Source organism: Gavialis gangeticus, unplaced genomic scaffold, assembly GCF_001723915.1.
Source record: "Gavialis gangeticus isolate Ggan-Ray unplaced genomic scaffold, GavGan_comp1, whole genome shotgun sequence".
Lineage (NCBI taxonomy): Eukaryota > Metazoa > Chordata > Crocodylia > Gavialidae > Gavialis > Gavialis gangeticus.
In genome coordinates this window covers 60,528,648-60,547,804 of record NW_017729024.1, presented here as the reverse complement: position 1 = coordinate 60,547,804, position 19,157 = coordinate 60,528,648, and the positions used below count along the sequence as shown (strand labels likewise).

General features: G+C 41.8%; 1 protein-coding gene across 3 annotated transcripts in view; it reads left to right on the top strand.

Moving 5' to 3' along the window:
- PIGG (phosphatidylinositol glycan anchor biosynthesis class G) overlaps positions 1 to 19,157 on the top strand; it is a 212,498-nt gene that overhangs the window by 152,780 nt on the left and 40,561 nt on the right. For 2 of the 3 annotated variants that reach the window (XM_019517143.1, XM_019517141.1), the window contains 2 exons: positions 48 to 357; positions 14,090 to 14,253. In XM_019517143.1, coding sequence (XP_019372688.1) covers positions 48 to 357; positions 14,090 to 14,253 — 474 coding nt within the window. Of the gene's footprint in view, positions 1 to 47; positions 358 to 14,089; positions 14,254 to 19,157 lie in introns of those variants that run through there. The other variant, XM_019517144.1, reaches the window with a different exon arrangement.

The window sequence follows — 19,157 nt, the reverse complement described above, 5'->3', positions numbered from 1 at the left end:
GGGTAACTCCTTTTTTTTACCCACTTTTTTTTTTTTTTTTTTTTTAGGGGAATTATTGAAGCTCGTTTTGTTTATGTCTTTGTCCTTGGCATAATTTTCACTGGTACCAAAGATTTACTCAGGTCACAGGTTATCTCTACAGACTCCAAGACAAAAATTACAGGCTTATGGGAAATATATAGTGGATTGGTTCTCCTAGCGGCTCTGCTGTTTAGACCCCATAACTTGCCAGTCCTGGTGTTTTGTCTGCTAATTCAACTGATAATGACAAGATGCATCTGGACGCCATTGAAATTTGATGCAGCTCAAATGACTATAGTGCATTATTGGTTTGGTCAAGCTTTCTTTTATTTTCAGGTAAGATGAAGATGTGATGTCAATGGAAAAATCTGTCTGTGTGGTTACTGTAACACTTGGTGTTAAATGGGAACATAGGTTCTGCTTTTGCAAAAACAGGAGTCAGTGAGACTGTGTACATGGTATCAGGCCTTTAGTTTTCAACTACCGTTCTTTTCCATAGAACAGGAGAATTCAGTGAGGCATACCATTGCAGTAACTGTATACACAAGCACATATGCAAAATAATTAAACAGTGTTAGTGCAGATGCACAGTGCTTCTACTAGGAACATGAACGAAGCTAATAGGCAGACAAGGTTCTTTGGGTGAATCTGATATCTTTTATTAGACCAACTTAAATAGTTGGAAAACAATTTTTAAGCAAGCTTTCGGGTTCAAAAATCCTTCATCAGGTTAAGGAAGTTTCAGCAGTTGGTGTGTGCTCTTCCTGGATGGAGTGAAAAGTAAAGAAGCCAGAGGCTAGGCTGGTATGCATACAAGACAGGCAGTCAGTGAAGATGTAGACTGAGGAGTCAATGGGAGAGGGAGAGGCTGGGTGGTGGGGAGAGAAGGGGGATAAATAGTGGAGAAGTACCTGGGGAGTCAGATGGCAGGCAGGTTATAATGTGTCATCAATCCAATGTCTATATTTAGTCCATGATTTTTAGTATCCAGGAGGTTGATGAAGTGGAGTTCATAGCCTATGAACTCCACTTCATCAACCTCCTGGATACTAAAAATCATGGACTAAATATAGACATTGGATTGATGACACATTATAACCTGCCTGCCATCTGACTCCCCAGGTACTTCTCCCCCCCAGCCTCTCTCTCACCCATTGACTCCTCCATCTACATCTTCACTGACTGCCTGTCTTGTATGCATACCAGCCCAGCCTCTGGCTTCTTTACTTTTCACTCCATCTAGGAAGAGCACACACCAACTGCTGAAACTTCCTTAACCTGATGAAGGATTTTTGAACCCGAAAGCTTGCTTAAAAATTGTTTTCCAACTATTTAAGTTGGTCTAATAAAAGATTTACCCAAAGAACCTTGTCTGCCTATGTCCTTAGACCAACATGGCTACAACCTACACCCCTGTAACAAAGCTAATAGAAACTTGAGTTAAATGTATTAATTTTTCTGGTCCATTTTAATCTCTAAAGGCTACTGATGTGTAATAATATGGTAATAAAATATGTCCTGACACACACAGAGGATAGATTATTCTTCAGAATATTAATACAGCCATTAGAAATGTTATTCTTTGTATTCAGATGGCAGCTGCTGAGCACAGAGTTTAGTAGCCCATTGGAAGAAATGGAGCTCCCAAAACAGATAATATGCAGAAGGAAATAGAATCAGTTTGTGGCAGCAGAAGGTATTACTGATGATAGCCTCAGTGGTCAGTGGCACGACTCAAAGGCTAGGAGGAAAAAAATAGAATTTTTAAAAGCTTTTAAAGAGTCCATGTGAGAGAGATGTTGAATAAATCATTTGAGGATGGTATTTTGTCAAATTCTCAGAAGCGTTTTGATTTCCTAACATAATATAAATATTTATTACTGCTGCTGCCTTCTTAGACTTGGGAAAAGATCCAGGTAACTCCAGTAATTATTTTCAGTGTGAAATGTAAGACTGGCAAAGCATAGAATCGAGCTCATCATTCACTTTGAGGAAGATTTAAAAAAAATCAAAATCCTTTTCCCTGTTGGATGGAGACCTAGTCAATGATGGGGACTCCTGCATTTGACTAAATACCATCTAATAATTAAAAACATTAATTGGCCTTATTAATACTTATAACAACAGACAGACCCAGCTGCATCCCTCATTCTGAAGATGTAGAAGTCCTTTGATGTTACGACCTGGAACTGCACGTGTTTTTGATACAGTATAGATTTGGTGAAAACTTAGCCAAATTGAAATCATTGAAATGGGAGCCAGATCTTGCCAGTCTTACTCAGCGTCTTAATTTAGGAGAAGCCTGGGGCAGGTGATGAGGAATGCCTGCATTTTGCTCTGAGAGCGCCTGGGGTTGGGGATGGGAAGATGTTAGTGGTAAGGGATTGCCTATTGGGATTTTCTGGCTTTCCTTGTGCCCTACTTTCCTTTTTCCTCTTGCTGTTTGGCTTTTATGGTCTTTCTTGAATATGATAGTTCAGTTCTTATCGTGCCCTTAATGAGAGGATTTCTGATAAACATAAAGATACATTGTTACTGCTGAATGTTGGGTTAAGCATCCCTCAGTCACTGAGGTTAGTGAGAGGAGGGTGATAGTAAAAGTATAGTTCTGAGTATCAGGCAAAGACCTTAGTGGTAGATATATAGTCAGTGAAAAATTAACAGCATAATAACATTTTGTGAATTAAACAAGGAAGACATCCAGGATCTTTCATGCCTCACTGAAAATTGGCATTATTGATTACTGGAAGAATTTTGGTGCAGTGAGTACAAACGGCATGTTAGCTGGAAAAAGAAGAGAGCAAGATCTTCTCTGGAAGAGATGTGGGCACTTCAGGAAATTTGTTCCATAGTATTAGTCGTTTCTTTTTTATGGCTGATGCTAGTATGGGTTGTCTTGCCGTTCTATTGACTGCAGTGAAAGAATCTATTACATATTAATTACAAAATCCAGGTATCTCAAAACTGATTGGATATCCTGTTTTCTTCTTGAAGAATTTTTAATTTGCTGTTATTGGGATAGACAGGAAATATCTAAAATTGATCTGCTTGTTAGCTGTCATCATTAACTGAGCGCATGTCCAGCATTTTTCACAGTTGATTTATTTGCACTTATGATAAGAATGGAGGAAATATAGATTTGATTTCTGCCCGATATAATGGAAATTTTGCTGCCAGATGTTCTGTTTCATAGAGAGGTAAGAGAGGCAGCCTGACTCTAGTCAGGAGTTTCAGGCACTTTTTCCCCAAAATCTTGTTTCCTGCAGAATGGCAGTTTTGGATGTGACATTGGTTTCAGCAAATCAGAGGGCATTCTGATAACTAGTACAGTAATTGTGGAAAGAGGGTGCACAAAGACTTGCAACTTAGTCACATCAACAAAACCAGAGAAGAATGTCTACTACTGTGTTGGCTGGCCAAGCAATTTGGCTTGAGATTTTGGTGCCATAAGCGCTCGCAGTCACTCCCAAGAACTTGAGGAGGAGGAGCCAGAGCTGCTGACAAGCTTCTGTGAAAGGCAAACAAATATAAATTATTCCATGTTCTTTTCATGACAGATCGCCTAAGCATGGGCTACATTATGTCTGAGGTAACAAGGCAGACAGAATACCAATATAAAAAACCACCACTGTCTGGTGGTGTTGGCAGAAACGTGGTCAATTCATGTCCAGAAAGCTTATTTTTGGGATTTTATTAGATGTTTTCTAAACTTTATATTATATTATGGAAGATCCTCAGTAAAAACCTCTATTCCAGGCAACTTCAAAAACAGCTGCCCGTCAGCATGATAAACTACTCACTGCAGCACAAAGTTTACATCCAGCTCATTAGTATGACCAGCAGACAATAAGAGAATTAATTACTGTAAAATCAGAGGTTTTTGATAAGGGAAGGAAGGGCTTTGATTATGGCTCTAAGCTAAAAGAAGTTCTGGAGAAAAAAACATATCTATAAAGTGAATAAAACCTTTAGGAAGTCAGATATATGGATTTTTTTTAAAATTGTACTTCGCTTTTAAGAGGGAAAGTTTTCAGGTAGCTTTATAAAATACAGTAGTTTTATTTAGATTAGGTCTGCTTCCTAGATTGAAGGTAAAGTGTCTGATCAGAAATTTGTCATTCACTTGTTTCCTTAGTTAATTTATCCTCTACTGAAGAAGCTAGTTTAGAGCTTTGGAAAGCACAAGCTGAATCTCATGAACCTAACAGTATTTTTGCTTCTCCATAAAATAAAATGTTGATGTTCTTTAGGGAAAAAAAGTAATGTAATTTAGAAGTGTTGACTATATAGCCTGTTAATTATTAAAATTCAAAGCTCTTCTTTATTAGGAAAAAACATCAAAAGTCCTTCTGAAAGAGGTCATCTTCTTCTAATAGTCCAGGATACAGTGAACAGAGAAACTTCCTTTGAGAAGCTTTGTGTCAGGCCATAGCCTCAAACCTGGAGCCTTGGCCCAACCAGCACAGCTGCTTATCCCAGTCTACTACCCTACAATTGGTCACACAGGCTGGTCAAGGCTGTCCTGAAGCCATCAGCAGAGCCTAGCCCTCTGCCCACTCACTGGCACCGGAATGGCTGGTCAGGGTCAGCTGATCCTCTGTTTTTCCTGGATAAACCCCTGATGTGGAACAGGAAGTGTCCAGGATACTGCTTCGCTGTTTTCTCTGGTTTGTGCTCTGACTGTACTCCCTGCTTGATCTCCTGGCTTTTTGATCTAGTGTGCTCTCCAACTCTGGTCTCTGCCTGATCTCCTGGCTTCCTGACTTGGCATGTTCCTAAACCCTGCTCTTGAACTAGCCACCTGACTCCCTGACTTGGCTTTTCCTTGGTCTCTGCTCATTTCTCCTGACCCTGGTCAGCACCTTGATCATTTAGTGGCCCCAGATCTGGCTGCACACAACCTGCCATGATGCTGTGATCCATTAGTTGTATCTGTCTTATTATTATGTTATTTATGTAATTTGCCTAAGATCTGAAGTCAGTCAGAAAACAGCACAGGATGGCATCTTAGAGACTAACTGCTTTACAGAGGCATAAGCTTTCATAGGCAGCAGCCTTCTCTCTGAAGCAGTTAGTCTCTAAGGTGCCACCGTGACCTGCCTTCTGCGCAAGATCTAGTAGCCATATCTAAATCTGTACTATGAGCTGTGCACCAGTGAAATTTGACAAATGGATATCCTTTGCAGTTCCAATCCATGCCTGCCTCTTCCCCCACCCCTTCACTGTCCACTCATCAAAGATCACTCTTATTAGAGATTTTGGGATAGGAATTAAAGTCCCAAATGTAGCCTGGAGCCACAAAAGGAACTGCCCTCTGTTTGAGAGGAAAGGGAAGTAGCTTCACTCTCCTTAACACATCACACCAAAGCAGTTTTTGTATGTTGTTTCCTCTGAGCCAGATTCTTCCTGCCTTTTGCCCATTTTTTGCAACAAAATTGGGAAGAATGAAGTCTGAGAGCCACTGTGATTAAAACTCCCCCCACTTCTCCACCCCAGAGTACATATATAGGTGTCCTATGGCTCTATATGCTCCATGTGCAGAGCAGCATGTTTGCTCCCTGTGTTATAAGCAGGGATCCTGGTTTTCTCTAGTTTAAAAAAATCCCCAATTTTTGGATTTCAAAAGGTAACCCAAAATCCAATTTTTTTTCTTGATTTAAAATAAAACAAACAAACAAAAACCCAACGAAAAGGCCCAGGCAGGAGCAGGTGCATCCTGCAGATCAATACCAGGCTGTGCAGGTGGTGTCACCAGCAAGGCTTTGCCTTCTTCAACCAAGGGGTGTTCTTCCATGGAGAAGGATTGTTGGGAAGAGAATGGATCTATCTGATGAAGAGAGAGAAGAGCATCTTCACAGACAGGCTTGCTAACCTATTGTGGAGGGCTTTAAACCAGGTTCTCCAGGGGTTGGAGACCAAAGCCCTTAGGTAAGTGGGGAAGCAGGAGATCTGGATGAAGAGCAAGCAGGAGCGGGCAACAGGGGAGGTGCTCTCATACTTCCTGAGAAACCAGGGCAATCGACTAGTTATTTCAGATGCCTGTACACAAATGCACGGAGCCTGGGAAATGAGCAGGAAGAATTGGAAGTCCTTGCACAATCATGGAACTATGATGTGACTGGAATAATAGAGACTTGGTGGGAGCTTGCATGATGGGAGCACTATCATGGGTGAGTACAAACTGTTCAGGAAGAACAGGTAGGAGAAGAGGAGGAGGAGTTACACTTTATGTCAAAGAGCCATATGATTGTTCAGCTCTCCACTATGAAGCTGGAGATAGGCCTGTTGTGAGTCTCTGGGTTAAGGTCAGAGGGGAAAGCAACAAGGGTGATGTCATGGTGGGGATCTTCTATAGATCACCAGACCAGGAGAAAGTGGTGGATGTGGCTTTCTTCAAACAGCTAATGGAAATTTCCTGATCACAGGCCTTGGTTCTTCTGCGGGACTTAAATTACCATGACATCTGCTGGGAGGGCAGTACAGCAGTGCGTAGGCAGTTTAGGAAGTTTTTGGAGAGTACTGGGGACAACTTCCTGGTGCAAGTGCTGGAGCAGCCAACTAAGGGCAGGTCTTCCTGACTGGCTCACAAACAGGGAAGAAGTGGGGAATGCAGTAGTGGATGGTGACTTGGGCAGCAGTGACTATAGGATGAATGACTTCAGGATCCTGAGGAAAGGAAGGATGGAGAGCACCAGAGTAAGGACCCTGAACTTCTACGCACTCAGGGGACTTATGGGCAGGATCCCCTGGGAAGCCAGACTGAGGTGGAGAGGAGTCCAGGAGACCTGGCTGTACTTCAAAGATGCCTTACTCAGAGTGCAGGAGCAGACCATCCCAATGTGCAGAAGACCAGCTTGACTTAGCAGGTAACACTTCAATAAACTAAATCAGAAAAAGGAAGCTTATAAGAAATGGAAACTTGGACAAATAACGAGGGAAGATATAAGAGCATTGCTTTCGCAGGCAGGGCTGAAATGAGGAAGGCCAAAGCTCAATTAGAGTTGTAGCTAGTAAGGGCTGTGATGAGTAGCAAAAAGGGTTTCTACATGTATGTCGGTAGATAAAGGAGGATCAGGGAACATGTGGGGCCCTTACTGAATGGGGGAAGCAACCTTGCGACTGGATGCAGAAAAGCTTGAAGTGCTCAATGCCTTTTTTGCCTCAGTCTTCACAGGTAAGGTCAATTCCCAGACTACTGCACCAGGCAGCATAGTTTGGGGAGGAGGTGAGCAGTTCTCAGTGATGAAAGAACAGGTTAGGGACTACTTAGAAAAGCTGGCCATGTACAAGTCCTTGGGGCTGAATGGGATGTACTCGAGGGTGCTGAGGGATTTGACTGATGTGGCTGGAGACCCATTGGCCATCATCTTTGAAAACTCATGGTGATCAGGAGAGGTCCTGGCTGATTGGAAAAAGGCAAACATTTTGCCCATATTTAAGAAATGGAAGAAGGAGGATCTAGGAAACTACAGAATAGTCAGCCTCACCTCAGTCCTTGGAAAAAATCATGGAGAAGATCCTGAAGGAATCCATTTCTAAGCACTTTGAGGAGAAGAAGGTGATTAGGAACAGTCAGCATGGATTCACCAGGGGCAAGTCATGCCTGACCAACCTGATTGCCTTCTATGATGACGTGACTGGCTCTGTGGATACGGGGACACTGGTGGATGTGGTGTACCTTGTTTTTTAGGAAAGCTTTTGATACGGTCTCCCACAACATTCTCCCAGGCAAGCTAAGGAAGTACGGGATGGATGAATGGACTGTAAGGTGGATAGAAAACTGGCTGGAGCTTCAGACTCAGAGAGTAGTAATCAATGGCTCAATGTCTAGTTGGCAGCCAGTATTCAACAGGAAGCTGAATATGAGCCCACAGTATGCCTTTGTTGCCGAGAAGGCTGACAACATACTGAGCTGCACTGGTAGGTGTGTTGCCAGTAGGTCAAGGGAAGTGATTTTTCTGCTCTATTCAGCACTGGTGAAGCTACGTGTGGAGTGCTGTGTTCAGTTTTGGGCCCCCCATTATAGAAAGGATGTGGACAAATTGGAGAGAGTCCAGCAGAGGGCAGCAGAAATGGTGAGGGGACTGGGGCACATGACTTATGAGGAAAGACTGAGGGAACTGGGCTTATTTAGTCTAGAGAAGAGGAGATGGAGAGGGGACTTAATAGCAGGCTTCAACTACCTGAAGGGGGTTTGAAAGAGGACGGAACTAGGCTGTTTTCAGTGGTGGCAGATGACAATACAAGGAGTAATGGGCTCAAGTTGCAACAGGGGAAGTTTAGGTTGGATAGTAGGAAAAACTTTCTCACTAGGCTGGTGATGAAACACTGGAATGGGTTACCTAGATAGGTGGTGGAATCTTCATCCTTTTGGGTTTCTTTTTAAAATCCAAAATTGGGACTTTGTTGTCAAAGAAAACCAGGATCCCTGTTTATAAGAGGCTGATGAAGAGAAATTTCTGGTGAGGATCTGCCCTAGTTTATCAGATGGGAAATGTACAAGCTGTAGGTTAGTAACAGGTGAGTAAAGGTAACTTTGATAAGTAAATTTGGCAGCACAAGTAAGAGAGGAATCAAATCACATGGGGATTGAACCTCTCTTCCTGTAATGCATGAAGGACAAATTAGATTTGAGGATTGTTAGCCACGGTTCCCTCTGAGGATTTGTTAGAAAAAACTATTTTATATGTAACAACCAGACTAAAAATTTGGAGAAGGATTAATTTGCCAGCACAGGTATCAGCAGGAAATTGAGGGGTGTTACTTAAGTGAAGATGGAGAAAACTGTGGTTGGCTTTTTAGTTTTGCATTGCTTTTTCAAGTTTAATTGTTCTGGTTCATTCGAAAATGAAGAAAACAAAATATAAAAGATTCTGATGTTAACAAACGGGCATGAAGCTTAATGCTATTGTCAGTGCCTTATTTATCTCAGGATGTTATTGCATATCAACAGTTTTAGGAGCCTCTTGATGAATTTTTCAACATTATGGACTGATCCATGATATTTTCCTCAGACACAAGCCATCTGCAATCCCCTAGGTGATCATTAATTCCTTGGAAATGTCCCCTGCATTTAATCATTGCTTCTTAATTCAGAGCATACAGTGACAGTAAATGCAAATGTTAGTGTGGTCTCCATTAATTACAGAGTACCTTAAAAATCAAATGCTACCATCTTTATGGTAAAGCTTGTTGTTCACAGTCCATTACAACCTAATTTTAAATGTCTTTTAAAAGTCTCTATATCTGACAAAACCAGCTGAAGTAACTTCAGAACCATTGTTCATCTTATTTGAGAACTTGTGGTGGTCAGATGAGGGCCTGGCAAATATATTGCCCATCTTTCAGAAAGAAACAAAGCAGGATCTGGGAGATTACAGACTGGTCTTCCAAACCTCAGTATCTGGAAAGATCATGGAACATGTCTTCAAGAAATCTGTTCTGAAGCACGTAGAGAACAGGGTGATCAGGTATATCCAGTGTGGATTCACCAAGAACAAGTCATGCCTGTCCCAATTGATTTCTTTCTATGATGAAGTGACAGGTTTTGTGGATGGGGGGAGAGAGTAGTGGATGTGATATAGCTTGACTTTAGCTTACAGCAGGCAACATTCTGATTTAGTAAGCTAAGGAAATACAGACTAGATGAAAGTGCTATAAGATGGATACATAACTGGTTGGATCATAATGCTCAATGAGTAGTCATCAATGTTTTGATGCCTAGTTGGGAGAAAGTATCAAGTAGGGTTCCCCAGGGGTCTGTCCTGGTTTCAGTATTGTTTAACATCTTCATTAATGATTTGGGTGAGGGGATTGAGTGACACCAAGTTGGGTGGAGTTGCAAGTACTCTAGAGGGCAGAGTTGGGATTCAAAATGACCTGGATAGACTGGAGAGATGGTCCAAAACCAATCAGATGAAATCTTCTTACAGTATCTTCATGGTGGTCTAAGAAACTACTCTCGAATGGTCAGGAAAGCAGAGTGGTCCCAATCATGAAAGTATTTTATGAAATTGAGGGCTTGTTTAAAAAATTGGGGTCATGAAGGGGCAGCCTGCAGATACCTTTTTCTCTCCTACAAAAAACTGGTACCCTGATGTACAGTAATGATCCAGCCTTAGGCCAAAACTTTCTGATTGCAGGTAACAGTTGCAATTCTAGTGGTAATCCTTTAGATATGTGTTGGTTGTCTGTTCTAGACTCTTTTCCCCCAGTAGTGAACAGCAGAATCAATAAGGGTATGTAGCTAACTGAGTGGAGCACTAACCTCATTAGGAATTAGAGAATTCCTGAAAGTGTTTGTGCTAGTCTGCCGAAGTGTTGTGTTCCTCTGCCTGTTGCAGCAAGCAGCACTAGACCCTAAGGCACATGCCTTACTACTTTATTCCACATTTTTGCCCTGATTTAATGAGTTTAAGTGTGATATTTAATAAAAACTGGGGCATATTCAATTTAACAAGTCCTGAATTAATTACCTAGTCCAGTTCTGATTAGAATTCCAGGTGGTTGTTGAAAAAGTGAACTTCAGAACAATCATCGATCCCTGGACCCAAGTAAAATATGCAGATCTGACTAGACAGGCCTGAATGGTTTCTGTGTTCCTTGCATCCTGTACTTGTCAATCTGTACGTCAAATGGCTGAAGCTTCATAAAATAAATGGACCGGAAGGGACCTGGAAGATCATCAAGTCCAGTCCCCTGCCATAGACAGGAGGTTAATGAGCTAAAACTAGCTCAACAAGGTACTTATCCACTCTTCTTGAACACTTCCAAGGATGGCGACTGCATCACCTCTGCCGGGAGTGCGTTCAAGGTTCTAGTTACCCTTACGGGGAAGAAGTTCTTCCTTATGTCCAGTCTAAATCTTCCCTGTGTTAGTTTGTGTCCATTGGTCCTTGTGCTCCCAAGGGGTGCCTTCCTGAAGAGTTGCTGTCCCAGATCTTGGTGCTCCCACCTGCCATTCTTGTAGGTGGCTATTAAGTTACCTCTCAGCCTCCTCTTACTTCAGCTGAACAAGCCTAGTTCCTGGAGTCTCTCCTCATATGGCCTATCCTCCAGGCCCCTGATGGTATAGGTGGCCCTTCTCTGCACACGAGCTTATCCGCTTCCTTCTTGAAGTGCAGTGCCCAAAACTGGGCACAGTACTCCAGTTGCGGCCTTGCCAGCTTTGAGTAGAGATGGAGAAGCACCTCTCTGGATCTGTTGGCAGCACATTGGCTGATGCATGCCAGAGTTCTATTCACCCTGCTGGCAGCTTCATTGCACTGTTGGTTCATATTCATCTTCTGGCTGACTGTGACCCTCAGGGCCTGTTCAGATGCTGTGCCAGCCAGTGGGCTGCTGCCTATCCTGTAGTTATGGTGAAGGTTCTTCCTATCCAAATAAAGGACCCAGCACTTTTCCCTGTTGGACCTCATCTGATTCTGATCAGCCCATAGAACCAGCCTGTCTAGGTCATCTTGGATCCTTGCCCTATCCTCTGGTGTGTCCCCACAGCTTGGTATCGTTGGCAAACTTAATCATAGAGCATTTCACCCCTTCATCCAAGTCATTAATAAATATGTTAAAAAGCCTGGGTCCAAACACCAATCCCTGTGGGACACCACTGGAGACAGCCCTCCAGGAAGAGGCCTTTCCATTGATCACAGCAATCTGGGACCAGCCTCTGAGCCAGTTATCCACCCACCTCACTGTAGGCTGATCCAGACCAGTACCCTCCAGTTTAATGAAGAGAATTTCATGGGAGACAGAGGCAAAGGCCTTACTAAAGTCAAGGTAAATGATGTCTACTTCGTGCCCCATGTCCAGCTGGTTAGTTACCTGATCCGAAAAGGAAACCAGGTTTGTTAGGCATGATCTACCCTCCATGAAGCCGTGCTGGTTATTTCTTAGTACCCTGTCAATTACAAATTTGTGATTGATGGCTTCCTTAACAATTTGTTCAAAAGTTTTTCCTATGACTGAAGTCACACTGATCAGTCTGTAGTTTGCAGGGTCATCCCTCCTCCCTTTCTTGAAGATTGGTATTATGTTGGCCCTCTTCCAGTCATCCAGGACCACTCACAAGTTCTACGATTTTTCAGATAACTTTACGAGAGGCCCTGCTGTGAGTTCAGCCAGTTCTTTTAGGACTCTTGTATGTAGGTCATGTGGCTCAGCGGACTTGAAAACATCCAGTTGTTCTAAGAGGACCCTCACCTGGTCGCAGCTGATTTCATGTTGTCTGTTGACTTCCACATATTCCCTGGGCCTCTGGAGGGGTGCACAGCTCCTTTTAGCTTTTTGAAATCCTGATGTGAAGTAACCATTTAGGAGCTCTGTCTTTTTGTGGGGTGCCCCTCTTATTCAGTAGAGGTCCCACAGTGGAGCTCAATTTTTTTTCTTGCTCCCTATGTACCTGTAGAAGGACTTTTTGTTGTCCTTAATTTCAGATGCTAGCTTGATCTCCATGCCTGCTTTGGCTTTCTGTATCTCATACCTGCAGACCCTGGTTATATGAGTGAACTCTTCTCTGGATGCTTATCCTTTTTTCCATTGCCTATATGTGTCCTTTTTCCTTTTCAAAAGTTCTCTAATATATCTGTTGAGCCAAGTGAGTCTCTTGGCTCCTTTCCTGCTTTTTGGTCTCATGGGAATAACCTCTTTTTGAGTAGAAAGGATTGCTCCCTTGAGGAGGCACCATTGCTCCTGAACCCCCAAATCCTCCAGTTGGTGGTCTCAGAGGGCCTTTCTAACTAGACTCCTGAGTTGGTTAAAGTCTGCCCTTCTTAAATTGAGGACCACTGTTCTACTGTTTGAAATCCTAGCCTTCTGGTGCATGGTGAACCTAATCAGATCATGGTCACTGTCACCCAGGGTACCACCAATCCTCAGCTTCCCTACCATGTCCTCCCTTTTGGCAAGCACCAAATCCAGAGTGGCTTCCCCCCTAGTCAGTCCTTCAACAACCTGTGACGGAACACAGGTCATCAGTAGTTGCCAAGAAATTGGCTGACCTGCTGGAGCTGGCGGAATGGTCCCCTCCAACAGATGTCAGGGTAGTTGAAGTCATCCATGACAATCAGGTCTTTAGTGTTGACTGCATCAGCCAGTTCCCTGGAGAATGCCTGATTATTCTCCTGTTGGGAGGGAGGCCTGTAGTAGACTCCCGCCATCAGGTCTCCCGAACCCGAACCCCTTTGTATCTTGACCCAGAAGGTCTCAAGGGACCTCTCTCTGCTGTCAAATCTGACCTGCAGGGAGGGGTACCGCTCTTTCACATAGAGGGCCACCCCTCCTCACTTCTTCCCAATGCAGTCCTTCCTGTAGAGCCTGTAGCCATTAATATGCAGTGCCCAGTCATGCATGTCATCCCACCAGGTCTCTGTTAACCCTATGAGGTCAAAGTTTGTAGGAGTGCTCCTGATCTGTGGATGATTGCTGTGGAGTTTTGCTTTTTAAACTTTTATTCCATGTAGACATAACTGTTCACAGAATTACTGCCCTGCTAATTTTATCAAAGTTCAGTGAGGGGGAAATGTACAACTTGGTAAGTAACTTAACAAAGGATATGTGATAATCCAGTTAGGTGTGCTAACTTGTATAATATTGTTTAGCCCTTCACTAGAACCCTTAAACTGGTAACATCCTCTTCTCTGGGGGCAAGGAATGATTAACTCTCTCTGTATCGCTCCAGTCCTGAGATTTAACTGTAGAACTTTCTTTTTGAATTATTTATAGTGAAAGTGCGGCATTTTTTCAGGGCCAAGACTGAAACTCTCCAAATGCATTTCACTTTGTTGCTCATTTAGATGTTTTCATGATATAATTTATTAAACAAGAAGCAGATGTTTTTGATGAAAACAAAATAGGACTAGTAAATAGAAAGTCACTTTTTTATTTTGGTGTTCCTTGTTTATATGCTGAAGTAGAACCTCTTGTTTGTAAGCTGCTTTAAATTCATAAGCAATAAACACTGGTGTTTGTAAAGTGGCTCAAAAGATGAGGCCATTTAAACATTATGCTAATTAACCTGTACTTTTCTATTTTTCCTGGCAAATATCAAAATAATATTACTTTATATTTACAGGGAAATTCAAATAGCATCGCTACAGTGGATGTTTCAGCTGGTTTTGTGGGGCTAGACAACTATGTGGCAATACCAGCAATTTTCCTTACAGGATTTGCAACATATGCTGGACCTTTCCTGTGGGCCATTCATTTACTGTGCTACTTGAGCTCTGAAGTTAGCAGGTAATTAAGTTTGAAGTAAAAGCTGCTAAAAAATTAACCATGAAATTATCCTACATGCAGGAAAATTCACCCAAGTGATATTAACCAGCTTTAAAAATTCAGCATAACCAGCTTTAAAAAACTTGCCTTTTCACTTAGTTATTTTTGTGATAGTGGAAATACAGATTTTCTTTCTGTTGAAGTTTGAATTAACCGTGCTGTTCTGATATTATTCTGTCCAGAGAGGCCAAACAGAGAGATGTTTGGTAATTTCACAGACCTCTCATTTGCCTTGTAAGTTCCTCGCAGTGGTCGATGAGTTTGATTTACTAGATTATGCAAAATTTCATTATGTATCACTTAGAAATACCACTATGATTTAAAATGACTCACGTTAGCATCCAGTTTAATGGAAACAGAAAACTAAAACATATTTGCCAAGTCAAATTAATTTTATGCAGATGCTGTAGTTAGTTATTATATGGTTAGTTGTAGCCAAAGTTTTCATTTACCTGGAGTTTTATGGATGTCTTATGGGGAGAATGGATTAAGAAACGTGAAGTAAGTTGGTTAATTGTATTCAACTTGTTAAAAAATGTCATGGATTTATATCATTACAAAGCATCAGTTGAATCTAGAAAGAATGCAATCTGTTTTGGTTTTAAAGAATTAATTCCAGAAAATATTACATGTTTAATATTGCTGCTAGTTTTTAGACATTTTAAAATGTTTAGTTCTATAAAAAAGGATTGTTATTCTAGACCTAGTACATAATCAGTATAATCAGGAACAGATTTACACTGAATTATGTTGATGCTGTTGTAAATTGAATGGCTGAATTTCAAATACTAGGATATATTTAGATTTAAATTGCAAATACTTTTCAGATGCTTCATTTACTTGCTGAAATCCAGCTGCATTGTTGTTTGCTCCTGTAACAGCTGATATCACAGACATTTACAAGCATACAGTTGGATATTCTGCATCTGCATAATGAGCCTGTGATCTCTTTAACAATTCCCACCGAAAAGAGGAACCCTAACCTGTGGTCTGAGCAAATAAGTAAGGGGGAAGTTTTGGCAGTTTATGTAAACTTGTAGTTAACTACCACACATCTAGAGAGGAACTGAAGTTTACTTAATCATTCAGGAACAACGAACATATGTATGTATTAATAGTACAGCACAGCATTAAATGGCTGCAAATTTTAAATGGATGTTGTGAACCTAGAAATTGGGGATATTTTCCTGGGTAATATTGAAAATGTCTGACACTTGTTTGCCTTGCACCAAATGTCAAGTGTTCAAGTCCCTCCTGGAATGGACCATCTAGCACACTGGTATCAAATTCAGCCAACTCTGCAAGCTGGATGAGGATTGCTGGGCCAGTCTCAGGCTGGATTGGGACTGACTGTGCTGCATACAGCACCCATGATGCCGGGTCTAGCCTGTATGCTGCATGCAGAACATGCTTGCTGTGCTTTGCTCTGGTCATCGCTGTGCACATGGTGCATGGGCTGGACTTGGTGCTACACCCAGCACAGAGGGTCACTCCAGGACATGGGATGCATGTGGTGCTCTGTCAGATTGCCCTGTGTGCTGGCTCCAGGGCTGGTTGAGATTGGGCCTCAAGCTGGTCTGGTGGGACACTGCATCCAGCCAGCTCTCTCTGCTGCATGTAATGCTGGGGCTAGCATGTGCTGTCCTACCATCCCTGCATGCTGGCTCTGACATGGGTTGATCCATAACAGTGCTAGATCTAGAGCACAGAACCAGTGTGGTACAGGTGCCACATTTACCCAAAGAACCCTGTCTGCCAAAGTTTTAACAAGGCATTTCCCCTGACCTCTACCATGGTATTTCTGGGTTATGTTGTTCCTTTGAATCCAAAAGCGTGTTTGGTTTGATGGTTAATTCTGCCAAGTCTTATTTCAGTTCCAGGTGTGTTTCTTGTAATGTCAATGTTCTGTGGATTAAAACTAGACTAATAGCATTGGCTAGAGCCAGGCAAACAGTTGGCTTATGCTGATGCTCAAAAGTCTGAACTGCAATGCCCAGTCATTGCTCGACTGTTTCCCTTTGCACAGCTCTGCAGCTTGTTTCCCCTGGCATATGATTGGCTTTTGTTTATTTATTTACTGGTTTGGTTTGATTGGGTTTGGGTCTAATGCTGCAGGATGTTTTGTGTTGGTAGAATGCAGGTTAGCTTGCTGTAGGGCCTGCAAGATCTTTAGTACTAAGGATTTGTTTGGATCTGGATTCTGTCAGTGCTGTGAGGGTGGGTTTGTATACCTTAACCTTTAATGCAAGGTCTTGTAATCAGTGGTGTAATGGCTATCTCCTGCCCTGACTGTACTTCCCTTGGGCTTAAAGCAAGAAACTGAAGAGGGGAAAGAGGTAAATTACTCTGAACAGTTCGTTAAATGCATTAGAACTCTATTTTAAAAAAATACTTTTGTGCTGTCACAATTTTTTATACAGGTTTCTTGTCGAGTCTTTTTGGATACATTGCCAGGTATATTTAGATCAGTAAATTGAGTAAATTAGTTTTTCTTAAACTGAAACAATGTTGAAAATTAAGATTTTTGTACAGTGAAGAAATTTACTTACAGTCCTATCACACGTATGGAACAATACAAAGTTGGCCTCAGACACAATATTTATAAGCTTACTTCTCACATTAGTAATTGGTATTTATGTAGAAATTATTGCCAGTTTTTTATTTTGTTAGGCTTTCCTATAAATATAAGATGGCATGTTCACACACAGATATATAAAACAAAGCAAAACCAGAAAATAAATAATAAAGAACCTAGCTCTCCTGCCTTTAGTATCCATGGAAACCCTTCAGTAATGCTTTAAAGTAGTTTTGAAGCAGGCAGGGGCTGATTACATCAGTACTTTGGTGCCTAAACTTAGCCTTAACGAAGTGTTCAGTTGATAACTTGCTTAAATGCTGAAGAGAACATCCGATTTAAATAAAATGATCAGACTGATGTGGAACATTTGCATTCTGGGACCTGTACAATTGGTATATTGTGACTCAGTACTTAAAAGTAGACAGTTACCACAGACGGCATACTAGCTAGTCCATACTTTGCTCTTCATTATCCAGTATAATGGATTCCATTTTTAAATCACCATTTTAATAGGCAATAAGTAATCAATAATGATAGCATCATATGCTGCAATTAACTTTCTCGGCACTGTTTGTGCCATTCCATGGTTTTCAGGTTCTTAGGAACTGGGAGAATGAACTTAGTTTCAGGCTTTTCTGCTGGACAGCTCTTGAAACACTTTCATATCAACTAAAACCCCCAGCTTGTTCTCCAAGGTGATCATGAGTTTCTGTGGTCCAGATCCAGCTGGGGGCCAGGGGTGAGTTTGACACCCCTGCCATAGCCAATGGTTTTTTACATTTCTTGGGCAAAAAGGCCAGTGATATTCCTCTAGTGACAATATTATTATATGGCCCATTCCTTCTTTCATGCATGCATAAAAGTAACAATGGCTTTTACAACCTTGATTAATGTAGGTTTCAAAGTCTTTGTATTTGTGTTAACACAGTAAATATTCAGACTGCTTGTTGATGTTTTTTTTAAAAAAAGAAGCAAAATAAAGCAGTGTTTTAAACTTGGCGTGCTCTTATGCTGAGCCCAGCACATGCCCAAAAGAGGCAGTGCATTAGTTGGACCCAGCTCGTCCAGTGTCTGTATAGATTGGACATTTTAGTAGGGGTTTAACTAATAGCTGATTGAATCAGCTTTAGCTAAAAGTGCCAGAAATCCCCACTGAAGCACCCGATCTGTACAGAACCAGGTTGACGTAACACTCTGCATTTTTTGGTAAAGCCTTTTTTTTCTTTTTAATGTCTGCAAGCAGCTTCAGTAACTGAGGTTTTTCAGCTCTTGTAGGTGGACGTTACTTCAAGCATGTAGCATCTTATATATTAATATTTAACTTGAAACGAAAATATGTCATTTAACAAACCCAATTACTGCTAGTTTAATATGCATGCATGATCACCTTGGAGAACAAGGTAGGGGTTTTAGTTTACATGAAATTGTCACAATACTGACCAAATAAACTGAAGGATACTATCTCGATAGCAGGCAATTTAGTACCTGCAGTAAAAAAAAATTCACCTTTCAACCTCTTACCAGTTTTAGTTATGGAGCCCTCCTTATCTTGCATCTTACCATACAATGTGTTTTATGGAAAATTTGGAGAGATATCGGTCGTCTTTTTTGGTTCAAAAAGTATAAAAGTCATTGGTTATGGCAGAAGTCTCAAGCTCACCCCGGGTCCCCAGCTGGATCTGGACCACAGAAACTCCTTCCAGTCAGGATGGCCCTCACTTATCCCCCCTTGACACTGATAGCAATGTTTGCTGGGATTCAGGGACCCTGAATTCTATGGCAGACCACACCCTACTGTCCACACCCTCCAACTGCTAGTAACTGACAGTCTCCTGCCCGGCAGCATTGTGACACCCCTTCTGAGTCCATTTCTGGAGCTTGTGCCCTGCTTGCCCACTTTAAGTTATGCTATTCCCCCTTCATATTAATGTTAGTAGTATTATATATAGAGAGTAATCTATGCGGCCTGTGAGAGGGCTGTATATTTCTGCTTCGGAATCATGTTGAGTTATACTGACCTCCATCTGTACCTCCCATTTTCCTGCCATGTCTTGATGGAATGTGTATGTTCTGTGGGATGGATGTTTTTGACTGGACAGTCAGCTTGACCTGTGGTGGTTCTTCTGCAGGGCTTCATCTCCCCTACACCATGCTCCTTTCCTCTTGCGCTGATAGTCACTATTCTTCATGGATGGTGACAAGATGATTCTTTGCCTCTCGCTCTCCAGTTTTTGACTTGCAGTGTCTGGTTCTCCTTCTCTGACTGTTCAGCCACTGTATAAGCATT